Consider the following 21,982-nt stretch of genomic DNA (forward strand, 5'->3'; position numbering starts at 1 on the left):
TGTGTTCACTAAATGAAACTGAAACTGTGCTTATTATCTTACCTTTGCTCTACAGACCTCTGAAGGTCTTAAATGTGACAGTTGGTCATACAGTTATTTTTTATCACTATTGTAACTGTAAATGTTCACTAAACAAGGTAATCACTAAATAAGGACTACCTGTAATTGTTTCACACAAGAAGGCTTCTGAAGTTTGTCTATTATCAGGATTAGGATGTTACTAAAATATCCAGGCATTAGAACTTTTTTTTAAAATGAAAATAGTTAAGCTTACTCCTTATCAAAGCTTACTTTAAAATAAGTCAGTCTAGGCCACTCTTATTTGTATATTATCTGTACCAATAACTACTTATCAAAAATGACAAAAATGTTGCAATGGAAATAATTCCTTCAAAATTTTAGTCAGACAAACAGAAATCAAAGCCTTGAAGCCATACTCTTTAAAATGTTTTCCAGTCAATTGTCAAATCTTGATTTCTAAAAAGTCAATGAATTTTCTGCAATTGACTTCCATTGAAGGAAGCCCAAAAAGCCTAAGTAGAATTATCTTTGCTGGCTAAACAATTTATTCACAAAATAAGTAGACTCCTTGCTATTGAGCCCAACTGAATTATTCATTTAGCACTTCTTTATGTTTGCTAATGAATCCATTTTAATTCTTTCAGTGTATAGACAATTCATAAGAATTCACTAAATAGATGCTTCAAATAAATTGCATGCATGGCATACTTTGGCAAAAAAAAATTAAAAATCTGAAGATGGTGTGCTTAATACCAGGTAATAGGTTCATGCTTTTTATTTTTCTATTTCAGATCTGACTGGATGAAAACAAAAACCTATTTAAATAAATGTCCAAAATGTAAACTACAAATACAGCTAAAAGCTGAGCTTGCAAATAGCAATAGCACTTAGACTTATATACCGCTTCAGTGCTTTTTACAGCCCTCTCTAAGTGGTTTACAGAGTCAACAAATAAGTATACCTACAACTGTAGATAATAGCCAATTAGAAAAAAATTATTAGATTTGAATTATTTTGAACTAGTTGACCCACAGTGTGAAAAGCTGTGGAAGTTACTTTTCTATTTGTTATTAAAAATGTGACAGCACCCATTTCTAACGGGGAGGGAATAAATGGACATAAACTGAAAGCAGAAATCCAGAAACTTGCAACATTACAGGATTCCCCCATTTATAAAATGGAAATAGTGGTCTCTTCATAAAAACTTGACTGACTCATTGATTACATTTCTCTCACAATGTTTTTGAGACAACTTAAGCTGGCACACAGGAAGACAACAATCCTCAGGGGCAGTTTTGGCTGAGATGGGTAAGCCTGAAAACATCAGCCAGTTCCATGATGGCATGAAAACTTGAATCTGGATTTCCTTGGTGTATAGCCAATGTATCAGGGGAAAATATATTACTGTACATTATTATTATAAACTTAACATTTGCATTATATCTTTATAAGACAAAACAAAATTACAAATTAGAGGGATTATAAAACCATAAGTGTTTTATAATACATGCAGTTTATAACACCTAAAGTATTTAAAACACTTTCATATTCTACTTCTCTACTGATGGTTCTACCAGGATCTTTTCCACCAAGAAAAAGAAGCCAACTAAACAAGTCAAGATGTGTTGAAAGGCTATTGGATGCTAATAGATGACAGACAACATGGACAATGGAAGCTTGGGGGGGGGATGTAAGGAAGAATCTGGAGGAATGCCCACCTGACTGGCATCCTGTAAAGAAACAACATAGGTAATTGGCTTCAATTTCAGAATATTAAATGTAGGATTTACTACTGGACACTTCTGAAAAACCTTGCCAAGACTTGCCCAAGCAGTCTCTGAGACAGATAGGATTGAACTGAAGGGAGGGGGGAGGATGGGATGTAAGAACCACCTTCTGCAGACTTAAGGAAAAAGTATTCAAAAGTCCTTTGAGTCAACTCCTGAATGCATCTATATTACATTCTGACAATATGAAAGTGATTTGCCTTTGCCTTCTTCCAAAACGGGTGAAATCCAGCAGGTTCTGACAGGTTCTGGAGAACCGGTAGCGGAAATTTTGAGTAGTTGGCAGAACTGGCAAATATCATCTCTGGCTGGCCCCAGAGTAGGGTGGGAAGGAAGATTTTGCAACATCCTTCCCCCAGAGTGGAGTGGGAATGGGGATTTTGCAGCATCCTTCCCCTGGAGTGGGGTGGGAATGAAGATTTTGCAAAATCCTACCTCCAGGAGTGGGGAGGAAATGGGGATTTTGCAGTATCCTTCCCTTGGAGTGGGGAAGGAATGGAGAATTTGCAGTATCCTTCCCCTGCCACGCCCACCAAACCATGCCCACAGAACCGGTAGTAAAAAAAATTTTGATTTCACCATTGTTCCAAAATGTTTGTGTTGGATTTTGTTTTAATGTCCTAATGTAGCCTATAAACAGATTGGCTTAGTGGTGCCATCTAGCTCCTTACTGATAAAGGACACAACAGTTTTTAGTTTTAGGATGCAGCATTTCAGAGCAAAGGACTTTAGTTAAGGAAGGGTCACTCTGCTAAAATTTACACCCTAGTCGCCTAGTGCATTTGTGCAAGGCAGGAGTGCATTTCACCTAACTGAACACATCACTCGCAGGTGTAGTCTACATCTGCGTAACTGCATTTATATTGGTATCCTTGATTGTTCCACAACTCAACCACCTCAGATAGTAGCATCCAGCTGTCCTTGTCTATCCTCAAAAAAAAAAACACCCTAAAAAACCCAAACTTGATTAGTACTCAATGAGGCACCTAGGAACCCAATCTAGGAAATTGAAAAAAAGAATTAGAAGGTAATAGCAAATTGCGTTTGTGTTGTGGTCAAACCATACCAAACCAAATCCTACAAGACTTTTGATGGTTTTAAAAGGGCTGTTAAAAACTGAACTTTTCCTGGCAACATTTTAGTGATGCTTTTCTATGCCATCTCCTCTCTATTTTTGTTATTTTTCTAGTTACACTCTATGTCGGTTGTCAGTTTTATTATATGATTGCGTATCGTTCTAAATCACTAAGTATTGCAAGTGTGTAGTCAGAAATCCAACAACTAAATAAATTATAAATGTTGACTGAATCACTAAGAATCAGGTGTGCTGTTTCTTTTATTCCCTAACTTTTAAAAAAATACTGAGACACTTCACCATGCAAAAGAAATACTTTCATAAAATAATGGTGTCATTGCCTACATTTGATCAAGCAAAGTTATATTGCCTGCTTTCCAAATAGATGTCGATTAGAACTTGGCAGTGGGTGAAACAATTACAACCCCAAACTAACTTGGACAAAGTGTTTAACCTCTTAGGATAATTTACAACAATTTAAAACCAATACTTCGCCATGCTTCAATCCCAAGTACCTTTGACTTCAGAAACACATCTCCGACCTATATAGGAAGACCACAAAGTAAAGAAATTGGACAAAATCCCAAAAGAGGATAAATCCACATCGTCGATTTATTTTTCTCTCCATAGGCAAGGAGAATGGATAGAAAAGAAGCCGCATTTGTTTGTTTTATTCTAGAGTTTTGAACTCTGCAAAAAGTAAGCGCTATGGTCTCAGCCGAAAATAAAGCCGCGGTAACGTATTTTTCTTTTTTAGTGCAAAACGAAGAGCCCTCCCGGCTATTCTAGAAAGTTTTCTAAAGACAAGTCAAGGGAAGTTTCTCGCCAAATTGGGGGGTGGGGGTGGTTTTAAGGCGCGCCGCATTTTAGAGCCACTAATTAGAAATTCCCCCCCTTCCACACACACACACATACAGAGCATCTAATGCGGCAGGTAGAAGAGAATGACAGGAACTCGATGCCCCCTTTGACACTATTATGATCGCGATTATTTATTCCTCATTCTATTCAACGGGCAGGGGGTCGAGTTCCCCCGGCCGGCAACGTCGCTTTTGTTATTTCCTGATGCCTTCAGCCCGATCACGTCGTGCTTCATTCAACGAGGCTCAGAAAAGAGCCCTGCCCACCCACCCCCCAAAAAAAGAATAAAATCAAACCAAAGACAAAAAAAAAACGGGAGGAGACCCGAGAAAAGCCAAGCGGGCGCCCTCGCCGCCCGTCCCCGTCCCCCCCCCCATGCCCGTTTGGCGCAAGGTTGAATGGCCGGTAATGCTCTCTTCCGAGCGGGAGGGACCGGCTCGCCAGGGCTCCTGTGGGGGACTTGTGCCTCCGGCCCGAAGGCTAATCACTTTGTTCCTCCCTCGCCCCCCCTCCCTTCCCCTTTTAATAGACTAATGAAGCTCAAAGGAGGAGGCTTAGCCTAGTGATAGCTCACGTGGCTCGCCAGCCGTGCTCGCTCGCCATTGGGTCGCCGTAATTATAGGCACACTCCCGAGAGAGAACGGAATCCTCGGCACATAAATTATGCAAACGAAGGAAAGTGCAGCACGGGGCAGACCTGATGCCTTGATTCATTCATGCCGCCAGAGCTCGGGGTGGGGGTGGGGGTGTGAATCGCGCAAAAAGGAGAGGAGAGGGGGGGGCGGCGAAGGGCGAGATCTATTGTTTTACAAGGGTATATAAGATATCTGAGGCCAGTCGTGTGCCAAATTCGCGACTCGCGCGACCTGATCGCGGCAGAGATCCCTCCAACAGACGAGGACTGTCGCGTGTCCTCTCCTTTCGCTTTCAGCAGAAATCCCGGGTTTCCTAAATCTCCAAATTAACGTTTGGAACCTGGGCGGGCGGGCAAGCGAGCGTGCGTCCGTCGTATGCGTGGACCGCCGCCTTGAGCGCGCTTGAAGTGAGTATGAAGCAAAAACAAACCGCAGACGCGCTGGCTGGCTTCTGAGATGAATTAGGGCGTTTAGATAGGAAGGGGCTGCAATTTGATTGCCTTACACATAAATTAAAAAAAAAAAAAAGATACGCTTGGAGTTCCAATCGTTCTGGACAGGAGACGACCCCAGTGCAAAAACTCCTGTTTGATTCTAAGTTTAAATTCCGGACTTCGTTTTTGGAAAGTTTTTATCAACGCCCCAGTTTGTTTACCTTAGAAACTTATTTTAACGAGTATTCGTGGTTTTTTTCTTTCTGTTTAAAAATATTTCCCCGTTTCCGTTGTTCCTCATTTTTCAGTTCTCTCTTGTTTCATCTTCAGCTCAAATCTTCCTTCTTCACCAGCCTGGTAGCTTCCAAATCTGTCCGTCCCTTCTGGGTGATGGAGCTGTGTCATCGCATTTTCTGAGTATGCAGCCTTACAGCCACTCACCCCACCTTCTTCTTCTCACAGGATGTCTTCTGCTTTGGAGACCAGCTACTCTGACCTTGACAACAGCAGTGACGTGTCCTTTTGTATCACGGATGATGAAGGGAGCCTCGGGGGCCTACAGATCCCTTCCCTGGCCTTTTCCAAACACCTTGCCTCCCCAGAGCCTGACTCCCAGAAGTGCGAAGAAGAGAAAGAACGGGGGAAGAGGCGTAGGGGCCGCACCAAGGTCAAGAACGAATCTGTCCTTCACACCATCAAAAAAACCAGGCGGGTCAAAGCCAACGACAGAGAACGGAATCGAATGCATAATCTCAACGCAGCCCTGGATGAGCTCCGGAGCGTCCTGCCCACCTTTCCAGATGACACTAAGTTGACTAAGATTGAGACCCTGCGCTTTGCCTACAACTACATCTGGGCCCTTTCGGAAACCCTGCGGCTGGCTGATCAGTGCCTTCAGAAAACCCCCAAAGAGATGGTGCTGCCGAGTTTTTTGAGCTCCACTGATCCACCCAGCCCTGGCAGTGATGCTGGGTCCTGGATATCCACAGCATCTCCTGCCACCTCTTCTTTCTCTGCCTGCACTTCAAGCCCCAGCAGCCCAGCCACTTCTGAAGACTATTGTTATGGGCCTGGTGACGGTCTCTTCTCCTTCCACAGCCTGCCCAAAGACTTGCTGCAGAATACAGCTTGTTTTGTGCAGTACCATTAGAAGGCAGAAGGCAACTTGTGACCAAGGGTATTCGCCTCCCACAAGCAAAAGTTCCCAAGCAGACAGTGCTTATTCTGGGGACTTGGTCCGGCTGGGTTTTCTCTAGATACAACGAGCAGGCTGGTGGGAATTGTCCCTTCATTTCTCAAATATCAAAGTCCTGTATTTTCCCATCCTGAAAGTCAAGGGTGAATAACACTGGGAGTGTGTGCATATATTGTACACCAAGATAGGGAGGCTGTGATAAAGCAGTATTTAGGCTGGCTTATAACCTAGCCTTTTGAACAAACCTCTCCCATTGCTATAAAAGCAGGCTTGAGCCCAGAATATAGCTTTATTTCTCTCCCCCTCTCTTTTTCAAGATTTTCTTCTATCACACTATCCCTTTTGCACTTTTCTGCATTTCACAAATCCCACTTTGTTTCTTTCCTTTTCAGTCCTGAGCTCTTGGGGGCATCCATATGATTTAGAAAAGGAGGGGGGGGAGAGGACAGATTTGCTGCTACAGACAAGGTGAAAAGTCAATTTTACAATTTGTAGGACTCTAATGAAGAAAAATGAGCATGAAAATTTGGTTTGAACGCCCTGACAATGCAATGAAAGGGCTTAGAGAAGGCGGATTCAGCTGGGTGCATGGGCCTCCTACTAGGGACTTAGCGTGCCAAATGCCCAATAGACTCCTAAGGCCCAGGATGCAGTTTTGCCTCTCCCAGGCAAAGCTCTGAACCCCGACATGATCAATCCTGAAAGAAGGCAAACTAGAATAATCTTTTGTGGCTCTTGACTTTCACTGCTGTCTTGTACTTGAGTAGAACCAGATATGGGGCATTCACCGACCTGGGCATTCACTGACTGGCTCCATTGTTGGTTTAATTTATTCAAAAACTTTCATTCTTATGAAAATTGTATTTTTGTAAATAAAGAGCTTTATTCTTATGAAATACATTATCTTAAAATCAGATGCTGTACTTTTTTAAAAAACAAAAGTTGGATGTAAATAAACATCTTTAACATTTGTAACTTCTGTGCCTCTTCATTATTTTTTTTCTCTCTTCCCCCCCTCCCAGAGCTTCTACGTTCCTAAAATGTGTTACTGTTTAGAAAAATAAGAGGCGATGCATTCTATTAATGAACAGGGAAACAGCACAGTGGCCTAAAGGCAAGATAAAAATTGAAAAGCACTTACCTGTGAATCAGTCTTAACTTTACAGAATTCTCCTGCATCACCTAAACTTTAAACCCAAGTAGAGGGCATTAATGCTCACAAGAAAGCAAATTAAAAGTGTTAGCCTCAGTTTAGCTCTCAGCATGAGACTACCTGTGGGGATGCACACTTTAAAAAGAGAAAGGGAGAGTTCTTTTGGTGCAAGAAATATCAGCTGGCAACAGATTTTCAAAGAAAAAGGGATTAAACGGATCAATAAAAACTGACAATTATGTAGAAGGAGGAAAGTGACAGGTGGATGCCTAGAGCATTGGGGTTTGAAGGCTTTATATTTTTGCCCTTTTAGAAGCGACACTAAAGCTTTCTTAAAGATTTCAAGCTCTTAATCCTTTCTACATTTAAAAAAATGACTTGAGTCTGAATAGTTAAACAACAAACATCCCCATTTCACATGACTTCCAAATGTTGTTTGTTCTTTATTATTACAAAGTCTTGATGAAAGTGTTAAAGAGAGGTATTCCTAGTTTTATTGCATACGCTCATATTTTAACAGCCAACATTGTTGCAACGTGCATCAAAAGCATTGAAACATTACACTATGGTTCTTTAGGGAACATTAAACTGACAAATACCAACCATTCATATTTATGAATGATCTAGAACAGGGGTCTCCAACCTTGGTCCCTTTAAGACTTTTGGACTGGCTGAGGAACTCTGGGATTTGAAGTCCACAAGTCTTAAAGGGACCAAGGTTGGAGACCCCTGATCTAGAATATAAATCTACATCTTCTTAAGCCAAATCGGTTATGTCTGGGGAATAGCGAGGGGAATTGTTCACCCTGATCTTTTATTAGCTTTGCCTCACTTTAGGCCCTTTGCCTTGTCTCCTTTTCTGCCTTCTTTTAGTCAAAATTTAGCTTGTAGCTAAGTTATACATGACAGAACTACATTCTTGTATTCCTTCTTGCCTATCAACTGACAGAGCAGAAACAACTGTAGGAATAGATGAATTCATGAGCTATCAAGAGATGGCATATCCAGAGCAAATCTTTGGAGTAGCAGTCCAGGGACCTATTAACAGTTTGAAACCCCAAATGCTGGAGAGATCTGACTGCATTTTGATGTAGACGTAGCAGTAAACATTATTTTAAAAATAAGGACTCCTGGAAGCTCATTAAATCCAAATCAAAATTTACTTAGCCTTCCCTAGGGATGTCAATAGAAACAAACAAAGAGAAATGTAAAGTTAGGCAAGTTAGGTACTTAGGGAAGAAAAACCAAAAGTACACATATAGATTGGGTGAAACCAGGCTTAATAGCAGTAACTGTGAGAGGGATCTTGGAGTCTTAGTGGACAACCAGCTAAATATGAGTCAGCAGTGTGCAGCAGCAGCCAAAAAAGTCAATGCAATCCTAAACTGCATTAACAGAGGGATACAATCAAGATCAAGTGAGGTACTAATACCACTCTATAAAGCCTTAGTATGACCGCACCTAGAGTACTGCATCCAGTTTTGGTCACCACAGTATAAAAAAGATCTTGAGACTCTAGAAAAAGTGCAGAGAAGAGCAATCAGGATGATTAGGGGACTGTAGACTAAAACTTATGAAGAATGGTTACAGGAACTGGGCATATGAAATATTCATATTTCAAAAGAGTGTGTAAGAACATGCTAGTTTGACTAGCCATATGTACTCACAGCATCTGGGATTACTTTCCTGATTAAAAAGTAATGAAAGGTCCCTATTTTAACAATTATCATGCCTTAGCACCAAGGAAGTCAGTCTTCTGTGCTGTACACACACACAATCTCTCCTTTGGGATAATTTGCAACTTGCAATCAGGCTAGATCTCCAGTCCTCCCCCCACCCTACCCCCCACAACAATCTTGTTGTACTTTAGGACTGCTGTCAAACTCTAGTTTTTTAAAAAAAATCTTGGGTGGTGGTGGAATCTAATGTAAATTAGAAGCCCCAACCTGGTTTGTGTTTAGATGTCTTCATTCTGGGTGGCCTTTGTTTGTTTCTGAATACATTTGTGTTATTACTACATTGTAGGTTTTTAAGGGGTCTCTGTGTTGTATTTTAATGCTTTTACTGTAGGAAAGGAATGCCAGCCAGTTAGAGTCTTTCTGGATTGCAGCAGCAGATAAGCCCAATAAATTAATAAAACCAAGAAAAACAGTGTCCTTGAGCACTGTTAACACACTTCCTCAGCACATACTTTCTGCTGTGAACGATTGGTTTTGGTTGGGAGATTGTTCACCCACTGAGCAGAAGCTCAATTGCTTTGCCTTTGTATGTATGTCACACTGTGGGTGAAAAGACTGTCAGGTTGTGATCTGAAGCCCAACAGACAAAGAAAAGAATGGCTAGTCTTTGGGAAAAGATATAAGAATGGATTAACCCCCATATTGAAATCTGGAGAAATAAACTTATGGACTTGAAAATTGTTTTCACTTTACCTCTTCTATGTTTTCTCCGCTGGAATTGTCCTGCTCGCTCTCTTTAATAGCCGACATAGGGTGTGCAAGACAGGATTTGCAGCTCCCATTATGCAGGAAGGTTCCTAGAAGGGAATCAGTTCAGCTTTCTGCTTTAGAGCTTATGTTATTTCTATAGCGGAGGATAAATCCTCTATTTGGACTCCAGCAAGAGGTCCCTCCAATCCTGCTGTAGGTGCACGTGTCTCGGATAGAACATTGGTTTTCTTTTCCTTAAGCCCTCAGGAGACGCACCAGAAAACCCATCCCAAAGCCGTACTCACATCCTGTTTCAAGAAGAGCGCATATGCTTTCTTAAGCATGCAGCTGGCAGCAACAACACTAAGGGCATAACGCAACACCGCCATGCTCTGGCTCAAAACAATGGGGCTAAACTTGTAACTCCTCTCTCCCCAGGTACAAAATTTAATGAGCATTTCCCTCTGATCAACTTTATCATTCCGTATCTCTCATGTGCAGAAAAGAAAGTGATGTCATCTATGCGATTTAGAAAATGTACAACTAGACCGAAAACACTACCGTTCAGCTAGAGAGACATTTTGACAATCCAAAATCTGAAAGTCTAACTTTCAGTCTTCTATTCCAATAACCAAGTATTTTTTGTTTGACTGTATGCACACAGTGGGTTAATAAAGGTTTTGCAAAATGTTCTAATTTTACTGTCCACATCTGCACCCCTCCCAAAGTCACATCGAAAGTGAGAAAAGGCTCAGAAGTGGGCAGAGAAGTGTTCACTTGTGGAATATCCATCAATTTATTCGATTTGTATCTTTCATCCTGCAGTTTTCTTGCTTCAGTGCTCTCCTGAATGAACCATTGCAAAGTTCTCTACACAGGGCTGCCCTTGAAGAATATTCAGAAGCTACAATTGTCCATAATGCATTGGTAAAGGCAATCATGGGTATTTCTCGATATAGCCATGTCATAGCCTTTGCTATGCTGAATTATACTTGCAGATTAACAGAGTTGGAAGGGATCTTTTAGATCATCTAGTCCAACCCCCTGCCCAAGCAGACCCTACACCATATCTGACAGATGGCAATCCAGTCTCTTCTTGAAAGTCTTAAGTGACAGAAGCTCCCACAACTTCTGAAGGCAAACTGTTCCATTGGTTAATTGTTCTCACTGTCAGAATTTTTTTCCTTTATTTCCAAGTTGAATCTTTCCTTGTTCAGTTTCCGTCCATTATTCCTTGTCTGGCCTTCAGGTACTTTGGAAAATAGCTTGACCCCTTTCTCTCTGTGGCAGCCCCTCAAATATTGGAACACTGCTATCACGTCTCCCCTGGACCTTTTCTTCACTAGACTAGCCCTGCCCAGTTCCCACTTACTCTCAGTAGGCCTCTGGGTGCTATTCAAGATACTGGTTATTACCTTAATAGCCCTACTTAGCATGAACCAGGATAGTTGAAGGATTGCCTTTCCCCAATAGTTTTTTTTTACCATCCAGGTCCTGTCGATTAAAGATTGCATCTGACATTGTCCAAGAAGCCTTCATTTTCTACTACTGCACCTGCCCTCCAGAGCACCTTATCACCCAAGATCATATTGGCCTCAACCTTGCTGACTTTCCCAAAAGCAATGAAGATTTAGAGGCATGAGGTTGGGTGGATTGATATTATGTTACCTATTTTTAAATTTTCAATGCCATTTCTTTTTTGAATGATATGTGTGGATTCTATGTCTTAATAGTTTCAGAGTATGCTTTTGCTTGCCACTCAGAATAGTTGGCTAGAGAGACAGCCATAAAAATCTATATTAATAAACAAATTCACATAGTGCTCATTCTCCCCATTGTTCCTCACGCAACAACTCTGGGTGGTTGATTGGGTTGAGAAAGAGTGACTGGTCCAGTCACCCAATAAGCTTCTGTGGCTGGGGATGGATTAGAATCTGGGCCTCCCCAATCCTAGACCAACAAACATATTGGCTATTTAATTATTACATTATTAGAATAAAATAATGCATTCAGCTACAGCCATTACTTTATAAATAAGGAATCTAAAATGTGGGGTCAGATTTTCTGTGGCTAAACCATGCACTTTCACTTTCCTTATTAATATCTGCACATTTAATCTTGAATTTTAATAATGAGAAGTTTCAGCAAGAGAACAACAACTGACAGGCTGATCCATTGCAGCACTTAATCAAATAGGGATTTTTTTCCTGGGAAGTGATATATGAACACAGTCTTAATAATTGCTATTTCTGAATGCAAAATCAACATTTTCAGAGGTAATTGAAAGTAAGATTTACAATGCTGCAGCACCGCACACATTGAATAGTCCATATACTGCACTGCAGTATAAAGGAACATCTGTGACAGACGCCAGCCTACAACTAGATCCCATTATTATCCACCAAATTCAATACTTCCTATCATTTGCAGTTTCCCTGCTGCCAACTGGACTATTTGTTGAAGAACTAAAGCATCTTTATTGCTGGTGTTAAACCTTGAACAATGCTTGAATTTCAACAATTAGCGAGACCATCTCTGTGAGGGATCTTCTTGACTCATAATCTGCTGTAAACTTGATTTACTGTCGACTTTCTCTGAATGCCTCCCTTAGTACCTGTGAGCACATGAAAGGTAATACTATAATTATAGATCTCAGTCACTCTAATGACCCATTAAGATTGATTTGTATAGTGGTTGGGGATTATAAAGGTAGAAGCAGGTGAGAATTCAGAGTTTGGTATGAAGTCTTTTCTCACTGGTGGCAATGGAAATGCAAAAGAAATCATTTGGGGGAATTAATAAAGCAGCCAGAGACAGCAATGTGTTCATAACTAGAAAGACCCAACAGAAAGTTGCTCCATTTTAACAGATCTCTCAAGGATTTCTCTGAACCAAATGTCTGATGTAATTTCAGCTGGTATATGTGGCTGTAGTGTGGAAAATCCACAGCTTACCACCCACTCATAGTCCTACAGTTCAATTTTCCTGGTTTCTGGAGGCTTTCTTCTGCAGACTAAGCTACTGAAATTCAGCATTAAAGGACAGGAATTCACTGGTATGAAATGGGGGGTATGGAGGGGAGGGGGAGAGATGTTTTACACAGAGATCCAAATCCAAGGACAGTCAAATGTGTTTACCCTTCTTTAGGTTTAAAGCATCTACTTTAACTAATCCCCCAAACCCTCTGTAAGGAAATAAGGTCAAAAATGTCACATGGTTATTTAGAACAGGGGTCTCCAACCTTGGTCCCTTTAAGACTTGTGGACTTCAACTCCCAGAGTAAAGCTGGCTGAGGAACTCTGGGAGTTGAAGTCCACAAGTCTTAAAGTTGCCAAGGTTGGAGACCCCTGATTTAGAAAACCTTATCCAGGCTGCCAAATCAACCATCTGCCATGAGCCTACAGCAGAAGCTGGTTACATTGGACTAAATGGAGTTGGGCAACAAATGAATTGGAAAATCTTCCAGCCTTTTGGTTAGGTGAATCAAAACATATGAGTTTTGATGGGAAATAGTAGCCAAGGAAGCCTTTTCTTCCTTTGCTTTTCCTCTTTGTTGAAAGCAGATGACAGTTTGGTTCAGTACTTACATCTTGAGAGTATGTTGTGGGTTGTCTGTCACAAAATGTCTATTATTAAGAGCCGTGGTGGCGCAGTGGTTAGAATGCAGTATTGCAGGCTAATCCTGCTGACTGCTGGCAGTTTAGCTGTTCGATTCTCACCAGGCTCAAGGTTGACTTAGCCTTTCATCCTTCTGAGGTCAATTGTTGGGGGCAATATGCTGATTGTGTAAACCACTTAGAGAGGTCTGTAAAGCAGGGGTCTCCAACCTTGGTCCCTTTAAGACTTGTGGACTTCTACTCCCAGAGTTCCTCAGCCAGCTTTGCTGGCTGAGAGACTCTGGGAGTTGAAGTCCACAAGTCTTAAAGGGACCAGGTTGGAGACCCCCGCTGTAAAGCATTGTGAAGCAGTCTATAAGTCTAAGTGCTATTTGCTATTATGGTGAGACATTTATTTACTAAAAGGAAAACTGAAGGTTTACTCTTTCTAGTTTTCTAAACTATTAATAGTTTAAAAAATCCACAATTTCTTTTTTTTTTATTTCTGTTGCACGTTGGCATAGAGACATTCTTGAAAGTAAAAATACTGCTGTACAGTGCCACTTTTTTTTAGAAACTAGCAGGTTGGCAGTTACTTTTTAAAAAAAAACTGAAATAATATTTTACTTTAGAAAAGAGCATTAACAGATGGGAATATTGAACAAGAAAAGGCAATATAAGAATTGGACCAAGGATGCAAAGATAAAAAGTTATGGAAAAGAAACATTAGGCTTTCTTAATTCTTAACACCTGCCTTTAACATCTTCCACTTATTACTTCATATTCTTTTTTGACACTTTCCAACCTTATCTCACAAAAGACGATAACGGAGTAATATATGTACGATCTTGAAAATGAAGTGACATGTTTAGAACCATACAGTTTAGTAAAGGGCTGGGAGTGATTGGCTGCCTGGCTGGCAGGCTAGACAAATATGTATTTTGCTGATCTGTGACTAAGTAAAAATAGATTGGTTGATCAAGAAATATGTAATTAGTAAATGCAATAGAAACAATGGCTTAATTTACCTTGTAGTGAAGAAAAGATCTGAACATCCCAATTATATTATGAAATATACTGTCATCAATACAGATTCAGAGGAGGCTTATCTATGATGGGCAGGCTTAGGAGTGGTCAAATAGTCATGCTCCTCTCATTAGAATGACCAAAACAACACTGTGGCACTGGGACAGAAGCTCCAATCCTTGGAACAAGTCTAAAACATCAGAATGTATATTAAAAGGGGGGGGGTAGGTTTTGAATTATGATGCTGGGTGCTGCTTTTGTTAGTCTGCTCCCCTTGTCTCCCTGTGGACATCACTGGGCAGGTCAGAGAAGGAGGATAAGACTGAATATGAACCTTCAGGAAAAGACACTGACAACCCACTCCAGTATTCTGCCAAGATGGGCACTCATAACTAAGCAATGTGTGTATGATAACAGAAGCACCCCTGACCTGAATTTGGACATGTAAGTAACTTGAGGAAATAAAGGAGGCCAATTCTGGTGTTTGTGTGTTGTTATTTTTATACAGATATAACTACAGTATTAACTATAATATAGTAATAGCTGTATTAAAGCTGAAAAATAATGTCCAACTGCTGATGTGATCAGTAGAAATGTTTGATGCTGGAAAGATACGTCAAGCATTGATACATGGAATGTCAGATCCGTGATCTGAGGAAAATTTGATGTTGTCAAAGCAGGACTGGCAACACTGACATTCTGTGAATCGGTGAATTGAATTCAGTTGACATGTGTCAGCTCCAGTGGTAGGTTGCTCCCGGTTAGGTCAGGTCCTTGCAAACCAGTAGTAAAAGCGGTAGGAGGCTCTGTCCATCCACCTGGTCGTCATCATGGATGATCTGCACATGCATAGCTCCCATTGCGAACCGGTAGTAAAAGTAAGTCGAACCCACCCCTTGTCAGATCGCTTCAGATTTTCAACTATGGACAAAAACATCCAAAAAGAAAAAAAGGTGTGGCCATTATTATTAACTAGCTGGACGCCCATGCTTCACTATGAAACTATGTGCTTGACACTTACAGCCTGAAACTTAATGTAGAATGTAGAATGTGTAACTCCATAGCATCAGAGTGTGTTAATATAATGCAACTGGCAGTTGGAACAGAGGGGGAGGGGAGTAGAATGTCCCAGCCCTCAGCATCCATCGGTATTCATCTGGCTATCACCCTGTCAGTGTGTAAGAGAGTTGAGGGGTGCTTGGAAACTCAAACAGTATTTGCTGTGTGAGCAAGGAGGAGACAGGAAGGAGGCTTGGCGTGGCTTAGCTCAACTGTTCTGTAGTAAAACTGCTTGCTGCTGTGAAAGTAAAACTGAAAGTGAAACTCCTCTCCTCTGCTTGTGTTTTGCATTTGGAACAGATTTCTTTTCGGGTGGGGAGGGGGAGTAGAATTCCTTAGCATCAGAGTGTGTTAATAATAATATAGGAAATACTAATGCTTTGATGGTCATTTCAAAAAATCCTTTCTTAGTGAGCATCTAGAAGCCAAAAGGAACATATGTGGCAAATTTTATTTATTTATTTATTTATTTATTTGTTTCAATTTCTATACCGCCCTTCTCCCGAAGGACTCAGGGCGGTTTACAGCCAATTTAAAACAACATGAATATACACAAAGAATTAAAACATAATTAAAAAACTAATTTTAAAATTTGGCCCAACAAACTAAAACAACCCTAAAAAACTTCATAAAACCCCCACTAAAATTTCGTTAGGCTAGCCCCGCACGATGGAATAAAAAAGTCTTAAGCTCGCGTTTAAAGGTCCGGAGGTCGGGGAGTTGACGCAACCCCGGAGGCAGCTCATTTCAAAGGGCAGGAGCCCCCACAGAGAAGGACCTCCCCCTGGGGGCCACCAGTCGACATTGTTTGACTGACGGCACCTTGAGGAGGCCCTCCCTGTGGGAGCGCAAGGTCGATGGGAGGCAATTAGTGGCAGTAGGCGGTCCCATAAATAACCCGGTCCTATGCCATGGAGTGCTTTAAAGGTGATGAACAACACCTTGAATTGCACCCAGAAGACCACCGGCAGCCAGTGCAGCCTGCGCAGGAGAGGTGTTACATGGGAGCATCGTGGTGCTCCCTCTATCACCTGCGCAGCTGCATTCTGGACCAGCTGGAGTCTCCTGGTGCTCTTCAAGTTTGTTCTTCAAGTTTGTAGGCTTTACAGTTCTGGAGATTTTGTGATTACAGCATGAGTGGTTTTCACTTTCATATATATAGATAATACTGTCAAAATGAATGTCCAGATACAATTCTGAAACTGACAAAGTGATCTCAATTTGAGTCCGAGGCAATTCAATCTGAAGAACAGAAGAATAGTATAACAGAGTTGGAAGGGACCTTGCAGGTCTTCTAGTCCAATCCATTGCTCAAGCCCTATACCATTTCAGACAAAAAGGTTGTCCAATGTCTTTTTTAAAAAACTCCAGTGTTGGAGCACCCACAACTTCTGGAGGCAAGTCATTCCATTGTTCTGTCAGGAAATTGCTCCTTAGTTCTAGGTTGCTTCTCTCCTTAATTAGTTTCCATCTATTGCTTGTCCTGCCTTCAGTGCTTTGGAGAATAGCTTGACTCCCTCTTCTGTGTGGCAGCCCCTTAGCTATTGGAACACTGCTATTATGTCACCCCTAGTCCTTCTTTTCATTAAACTAGAAATACCCGATTCTAACAAACATTCTTCATGTGTTTTACCCTTCAGTCCCTAATCATCTTTGTTGCTTTTCTCTTCACTCTTTCAAGAGTCTCAACATCTTTTGATATCGTGGTGACCAAATTGGATGCAATATTCCAACTGTGGTCTTACCAAGATAATCATGTAGTCCTTACTTAACAACCAGTTGAAGTTCCAATGCCCTCCCCTGCCCCTGCCCCCCCCGTACTTCCAATAGTTCTTAAGTTCCAATGATACTCCCCTGCAGTCACATAATTATATTTTTGGCATTTGGCAACCAGCTCATATTTATGGCCATTTCAGGGGTGAAATGTAAAAATTTTCCCTACTGGTTCTGTGGGCGTGGCTTAATTGGTGGGCATAGCTTGGTGGTCAGGTGATTGGGTGGGCATGGCCAATAACAATAAATAATAAAAATAATAAAGTACACAAAACAATAAGAGTACCAAAACCCAATTTTCACACTTTACACACACACAACACAATACAACTGACTCACACACAATGTAAAAGCAGCTGCACTTCAGCCAAAATGGCCCCTGCAACAAGCAAGAACTCACACAGCCACAAAAAGCCCAAAAACCAACTTTCACACTTTACACACACACAACACAACAAAACATAACTGACTCACACACACAAAATGCCACATACAGTTTTATGAGATTTTGTGTGTTTGTGTAGTTAGAGTGAAACACTACAGAAACACACCAAATCTCAGAAAGCCGCAGAAATATTTTATTTTATTATTTATTTTATTTTATTTATATTTTTAGATAAAAGCAGCTAAATTTAAAACTTCCTTAACTTTAAATTGCTATGTCTAAAAAAAAAATCCTAAAAAACCCCCAATTAACTATTTTTTAATGTCCTCCCCCCCACCACTTACTTACCCAATTGAAGGGACAAGGCAGGCAGATTGAGTTGCTCACCGATGAGATGGATTGCAGGCAGGCAGATTCAGTTGCTAGCTGATGCAATTGATTGCAGCAACCAAAGCAGGGCCAGAATAGCAAGTGAGACCAAAAGAAGCAGGAAGCTGCCAAATAGGCAAGTGGGGACTGGGCGATTGGGTGGGCATGGGTAGGTGGGGGGGGGGGGCGGGCAGGGATTTTTGCTACTGGTTCTCCGAACTACCTGCCCTCATCACTACTAGATCACATGATCCGGTCCAAACCGGAACCATTTCATCCCTGGGCCATTTGCAGCATCCCAAGATTATGTGATCACACTTTGGGCATTTTTTGACAGTTTCCCGTATTTACTTCCTTTTTCCCCAAAAACACCCATTGGGTGAAGTGCATGTGTTTAATGACTACTGCACTCACTTAACAACTGTGGCATTCACTAAACAACCATTGCAAAAAAGATTGTAAAATTGAGTGTGATGACCAACTTAACAACTACCGTAACTTATGACAATCATTTCAGGTTCAATTACAACTGTAAATTGAGGACTATCTATAATACTAATTATTAGGTAAAGTACCTGAACACTACAGGTACCACAGGTTAAATAATATCTGGAACAACACAAAAATATGGCCTCGGTATACAAAACGGAACAAGTCATAGCAGGAATGCTACTAAGAAAACTCAACGTTTATAGCATAAAAATTATTGCAACTCCCTAAAAAATTATGCCTCTATATATTGATATCACCTAGTAGACAATGCTGAATCAAACTGACTACGTACTTGGCAAGCAAAGATATCAATCCTTAATTCAGTCAGAAAATCAAGATGTCAAGGTTCCAGAAATACCTCTTCTGCGTTCAATAAAAAGACTCAGAAGCATTCTTTCTTTTTCTCAGAGTCCTTTACTAGCATGAGGAGACTGGCACACGATGAGTGCAATTCCCAAAACTGAAGTTCCGGATTCGTTTCCCCAGTTATACAAACCCCAATAGTCCCATCCCCCTGACCGCTCGGATGATCACACGGTCCCACGTTCTTCTAGTTCATTCGAGTAACTTCTTGCCACTCTTCCTGCAAACTTGAACGCCATCCGACCTTGACCCGTTGAAGAATGCTACCCTATCCCTCAACCCCCCCTCCTCCCCTCAGGATAAAACTGTGGCAGCGTCTGGAAACCTAAAGTTTAATATGGTTTCCAGGCCTGACACAAGACCTCATGCTGGTTGGACTTCCAGTGAGGCAAGAAAATCTAATGTTTTACAGCCAAAATTGGCAGCTGGAAGTGAGATCTGGACAGCTGAAACTTTCTGTGGAAAAAAAGAGATCTAGAGGTTGCTCAGACAGTTAGGTTTTGTGAGTAGACATCAGAAACGGTTGTGTTTGCAGCCATTTGCAATCAGATCTTGGATTCCCTCGTGCTATTTTTGTACCTATTCGGTCAACAATTTTAACAGCTGTGAAACTGAATGTATGCCCTTGTTCATTGTAATGGATTTGAAAGATGATCAGAATTTTAAGAGAAGAGGAAAAGATATTCAAAGAAAACAGGAATTAGAAGTTTATTTATGGGACTCAAGGATGGTTGTAAAAAAGAAAGAAAAATATAAAATTGCTTTATGTGATTATGGGTTAATAACACATTTTTATTTCTGGTGATTTTTAATGGTATCTGGATTGAATAGTTTTTCTTTTGGAAATTTCTAATGGTACACACAGGGATGTCAAACTCGCCTCATCACGTTGTCGTCACGTTCTCATCATGTGACTATCGCAACTTTCTTCCCTTCACTAAAATGGGGTGGGCATGACGCATCCGGCCCACGGGCCATGAGTTTGACAGCCCTGGTGTAACAAATTAATTTTTGATATCAATAACGGGTTATTTATGGTAACATTTAATGGTTTTTAATTCTTTTTTTGCAATGTTTAATTGTTAAGAGTAATGAGAAAAACTTAAAACTAAATGGAAAATGGGGATACACACATAGGTTATTTGGTACTTTTGTTTATTTCTACTGGATTTTTGCTGATTTAGAGCTGAAGATTTAGAGATAACTTTATAGAAAATGAGGAAAATATGAAATGAAGAGGTATTTGGTTGTATTTTAAGAGGCAGTGATAAATTGTCAATGTTAAATATGCTTGTTGGGGCCAAAGGGAGAAATTTTATCTTACAGGGGAATTCTGTACTTTTCAAATATTTTTAATGTGTTTTTGCATTAGGTTTGGGATTTGTCTTCTTGTTTAATATAATCCTTAATAAAAGTATGCTAAAATAAGTTCTGGTGCTGACTTTAGCTCAAATAATGAATTCCTTGTTTTTCCAGAATTACAAACTAAGCTAAAGAAAGCAAATTATCAAAGCAGCAAGATATAACCTCAGCAATATCCATAGAGTTTATGAGTTAGATTTAATATATTTTTATTTTTATTTATTTTATTTTATTTACATTTATATCCTGCCCTTCTCCGAAGACTCAGGGCGGCTTACACTATGTTAGCAATAGTCTTCATTCTATTTGTATATTTATATACAAAGTCAACTTATTGCCCCCAACAATCTGGGTCCTCATTTTACCTACCTTATAAAGGATGGAAGGCTGAGTCAACCTTGGGCCTGGTGGGACTATAACCTGCAGTAATTGCAGGCTGCTGCTGTTAATAACAGACTGCATTAGCAGCCTGAGCCACAGAGGCCCATATAAGTCGGTGGTGAATTCTGTACTTGACAGTAAAGGAGAATAACAGTTAAGGGTACTTCCATTGGAGAGTGAGAGGGAGAGGGAGAGGAAGAAGGGGGCAGACAGGAAGAGAGAGGGGAGGGAAGGAGGGAGGGAGGGAGAGAGAGAGAGAGAGAGAGATTCCAATGTAAGCAAAATGGTCAGTGAGGTTCTGATGGCAAAGATTTCTTTCATTTAAAAACAGACTTGATCTTCCCTTCCCACTGTGGTATTTTAATACTTTCTTTTTGAGGGAACCTTGGATCAGAGCTTTTTAGGACTCTTAGACTGAAACAGGTAGAGGTAGGCCACAGACTCCAATTTAAGTAAGAAAATATTTGCTTTGAATTATGACAGTTTTCTTTGGAATGGATCTTCTTCCACAGCAGAGACACAGTCCTAGATTGCACACTAGACCTTTCTCAAGTATAAAAAACTTTTCTGTATTGTTGATTGTTCTTTCACATTGTTGTGTCTTTTTCATGATACTACATGAGATATTCTCCCTGAAAGTTTAAATAACTTATTACACTATAACAGTGATGGCGAACCTTTTTGGCACTGAGTGCCGAAAAGGGGGCGTGCGCGCACGCACTTGTCGGGGCTGCAACCTGGAAGAGGAGCTGCCCAGGGCACATGTGCACACCTGAAAATGAACTTCCGGTTTCAGCTACTGAACTTCCGGTTTCAGCCAGCTACTCTTCCAGGTTTCTGGCGCGCATGCTTATGGGACAATCAGCTGGCCGATGCGCATTCTCACGCAGGAAAACGGAAAACCAGCTCTTCTAATTTCCAGCAGTGCCGCATGCAAAAAGGCCAACTGATTGTCACGTGCACATGGGCGCCAGAAACCCAGAAGAAGAACAGGCAATGCCGCATGTGCCAGGCAACATGGCTCCGCATGCCACTTCGGGCATGCATGCCATAGATTTGCCATCATGACACTATAGAGATACTCACTCTACAGAGGATTTTACAAAACGTTACTACACAGAGATTGGCAATCCAAATCCTTTCCTGCTACAGTACAAATGAATGGTTTGCTTAATGACTCCAACATTCATTTAATGACCATGGCATTTGCTTAATGACCACTATGAGAAAGCCAGAAATTCACTTCTGGTCACATAAATGTCTCAACTTACGACTGTAATGATTTACAACTCTAATTCTGGGCTTAATGACAATCATAAGTCGAGGACTAACTATAGTTAAAATCCAAGGGTTTTAAAATGTAGTTTAATACTTTTGGGTCACATAGGAAAGGAAAGAATGATACATTTCTCAAAGGACTGTTTTTTCAAGACTGTCATAGGTTATGCACTTAATCTGATGAGTGCTCAGTTCTAATGCTGGTTATATATTTTGTAAGCCAGATTCAATAGCTTCATAGCTTGTTAAATACTGTTCTGTTTTCACTTTTGTTTTTCTTTTGGCTTAAAACATATTTTGTGTTCCAG

The 21,982-nt window shown here is 40.7% G+C and overlaps 1 protein-coding gene across 1 annotated transcript; it reads left to right on the forward strand.

Moving 5' to 3' along the window:
- The first annotated feature begins 5,276 nt into the window (after positions 1–5,276).
- Positions 5,277–5,963, forward strand: NEUROG1 (neurogenin 1). The gene has a single exon (XM_058173500.1). It carries the CDS (start codon positions 5,277–5,279, stop codon positions 5,961–5,963), a length of 687 nt encoding a protein of 228 aa, XP_058029483.1.
- Positions 5,964–21,982: the final 16,019 nt, after the last annotated feature.

This window comes from Ahaetulla prasina, chromosome 2, assembly GCF_028640845.1.
Source record: "Ahaetulla prasina isolate Xishuangbanna chromosome 2, ASM2864084v1, whole genome shotgun sequence".
NCBI classification, from domain to species: domain Eukaryota; kingdom Metazoa; phylum Chordata; class Lepidosauria; order Squamata; family Colubridae; genus Ahaetulla; species Ahaetulla prasina.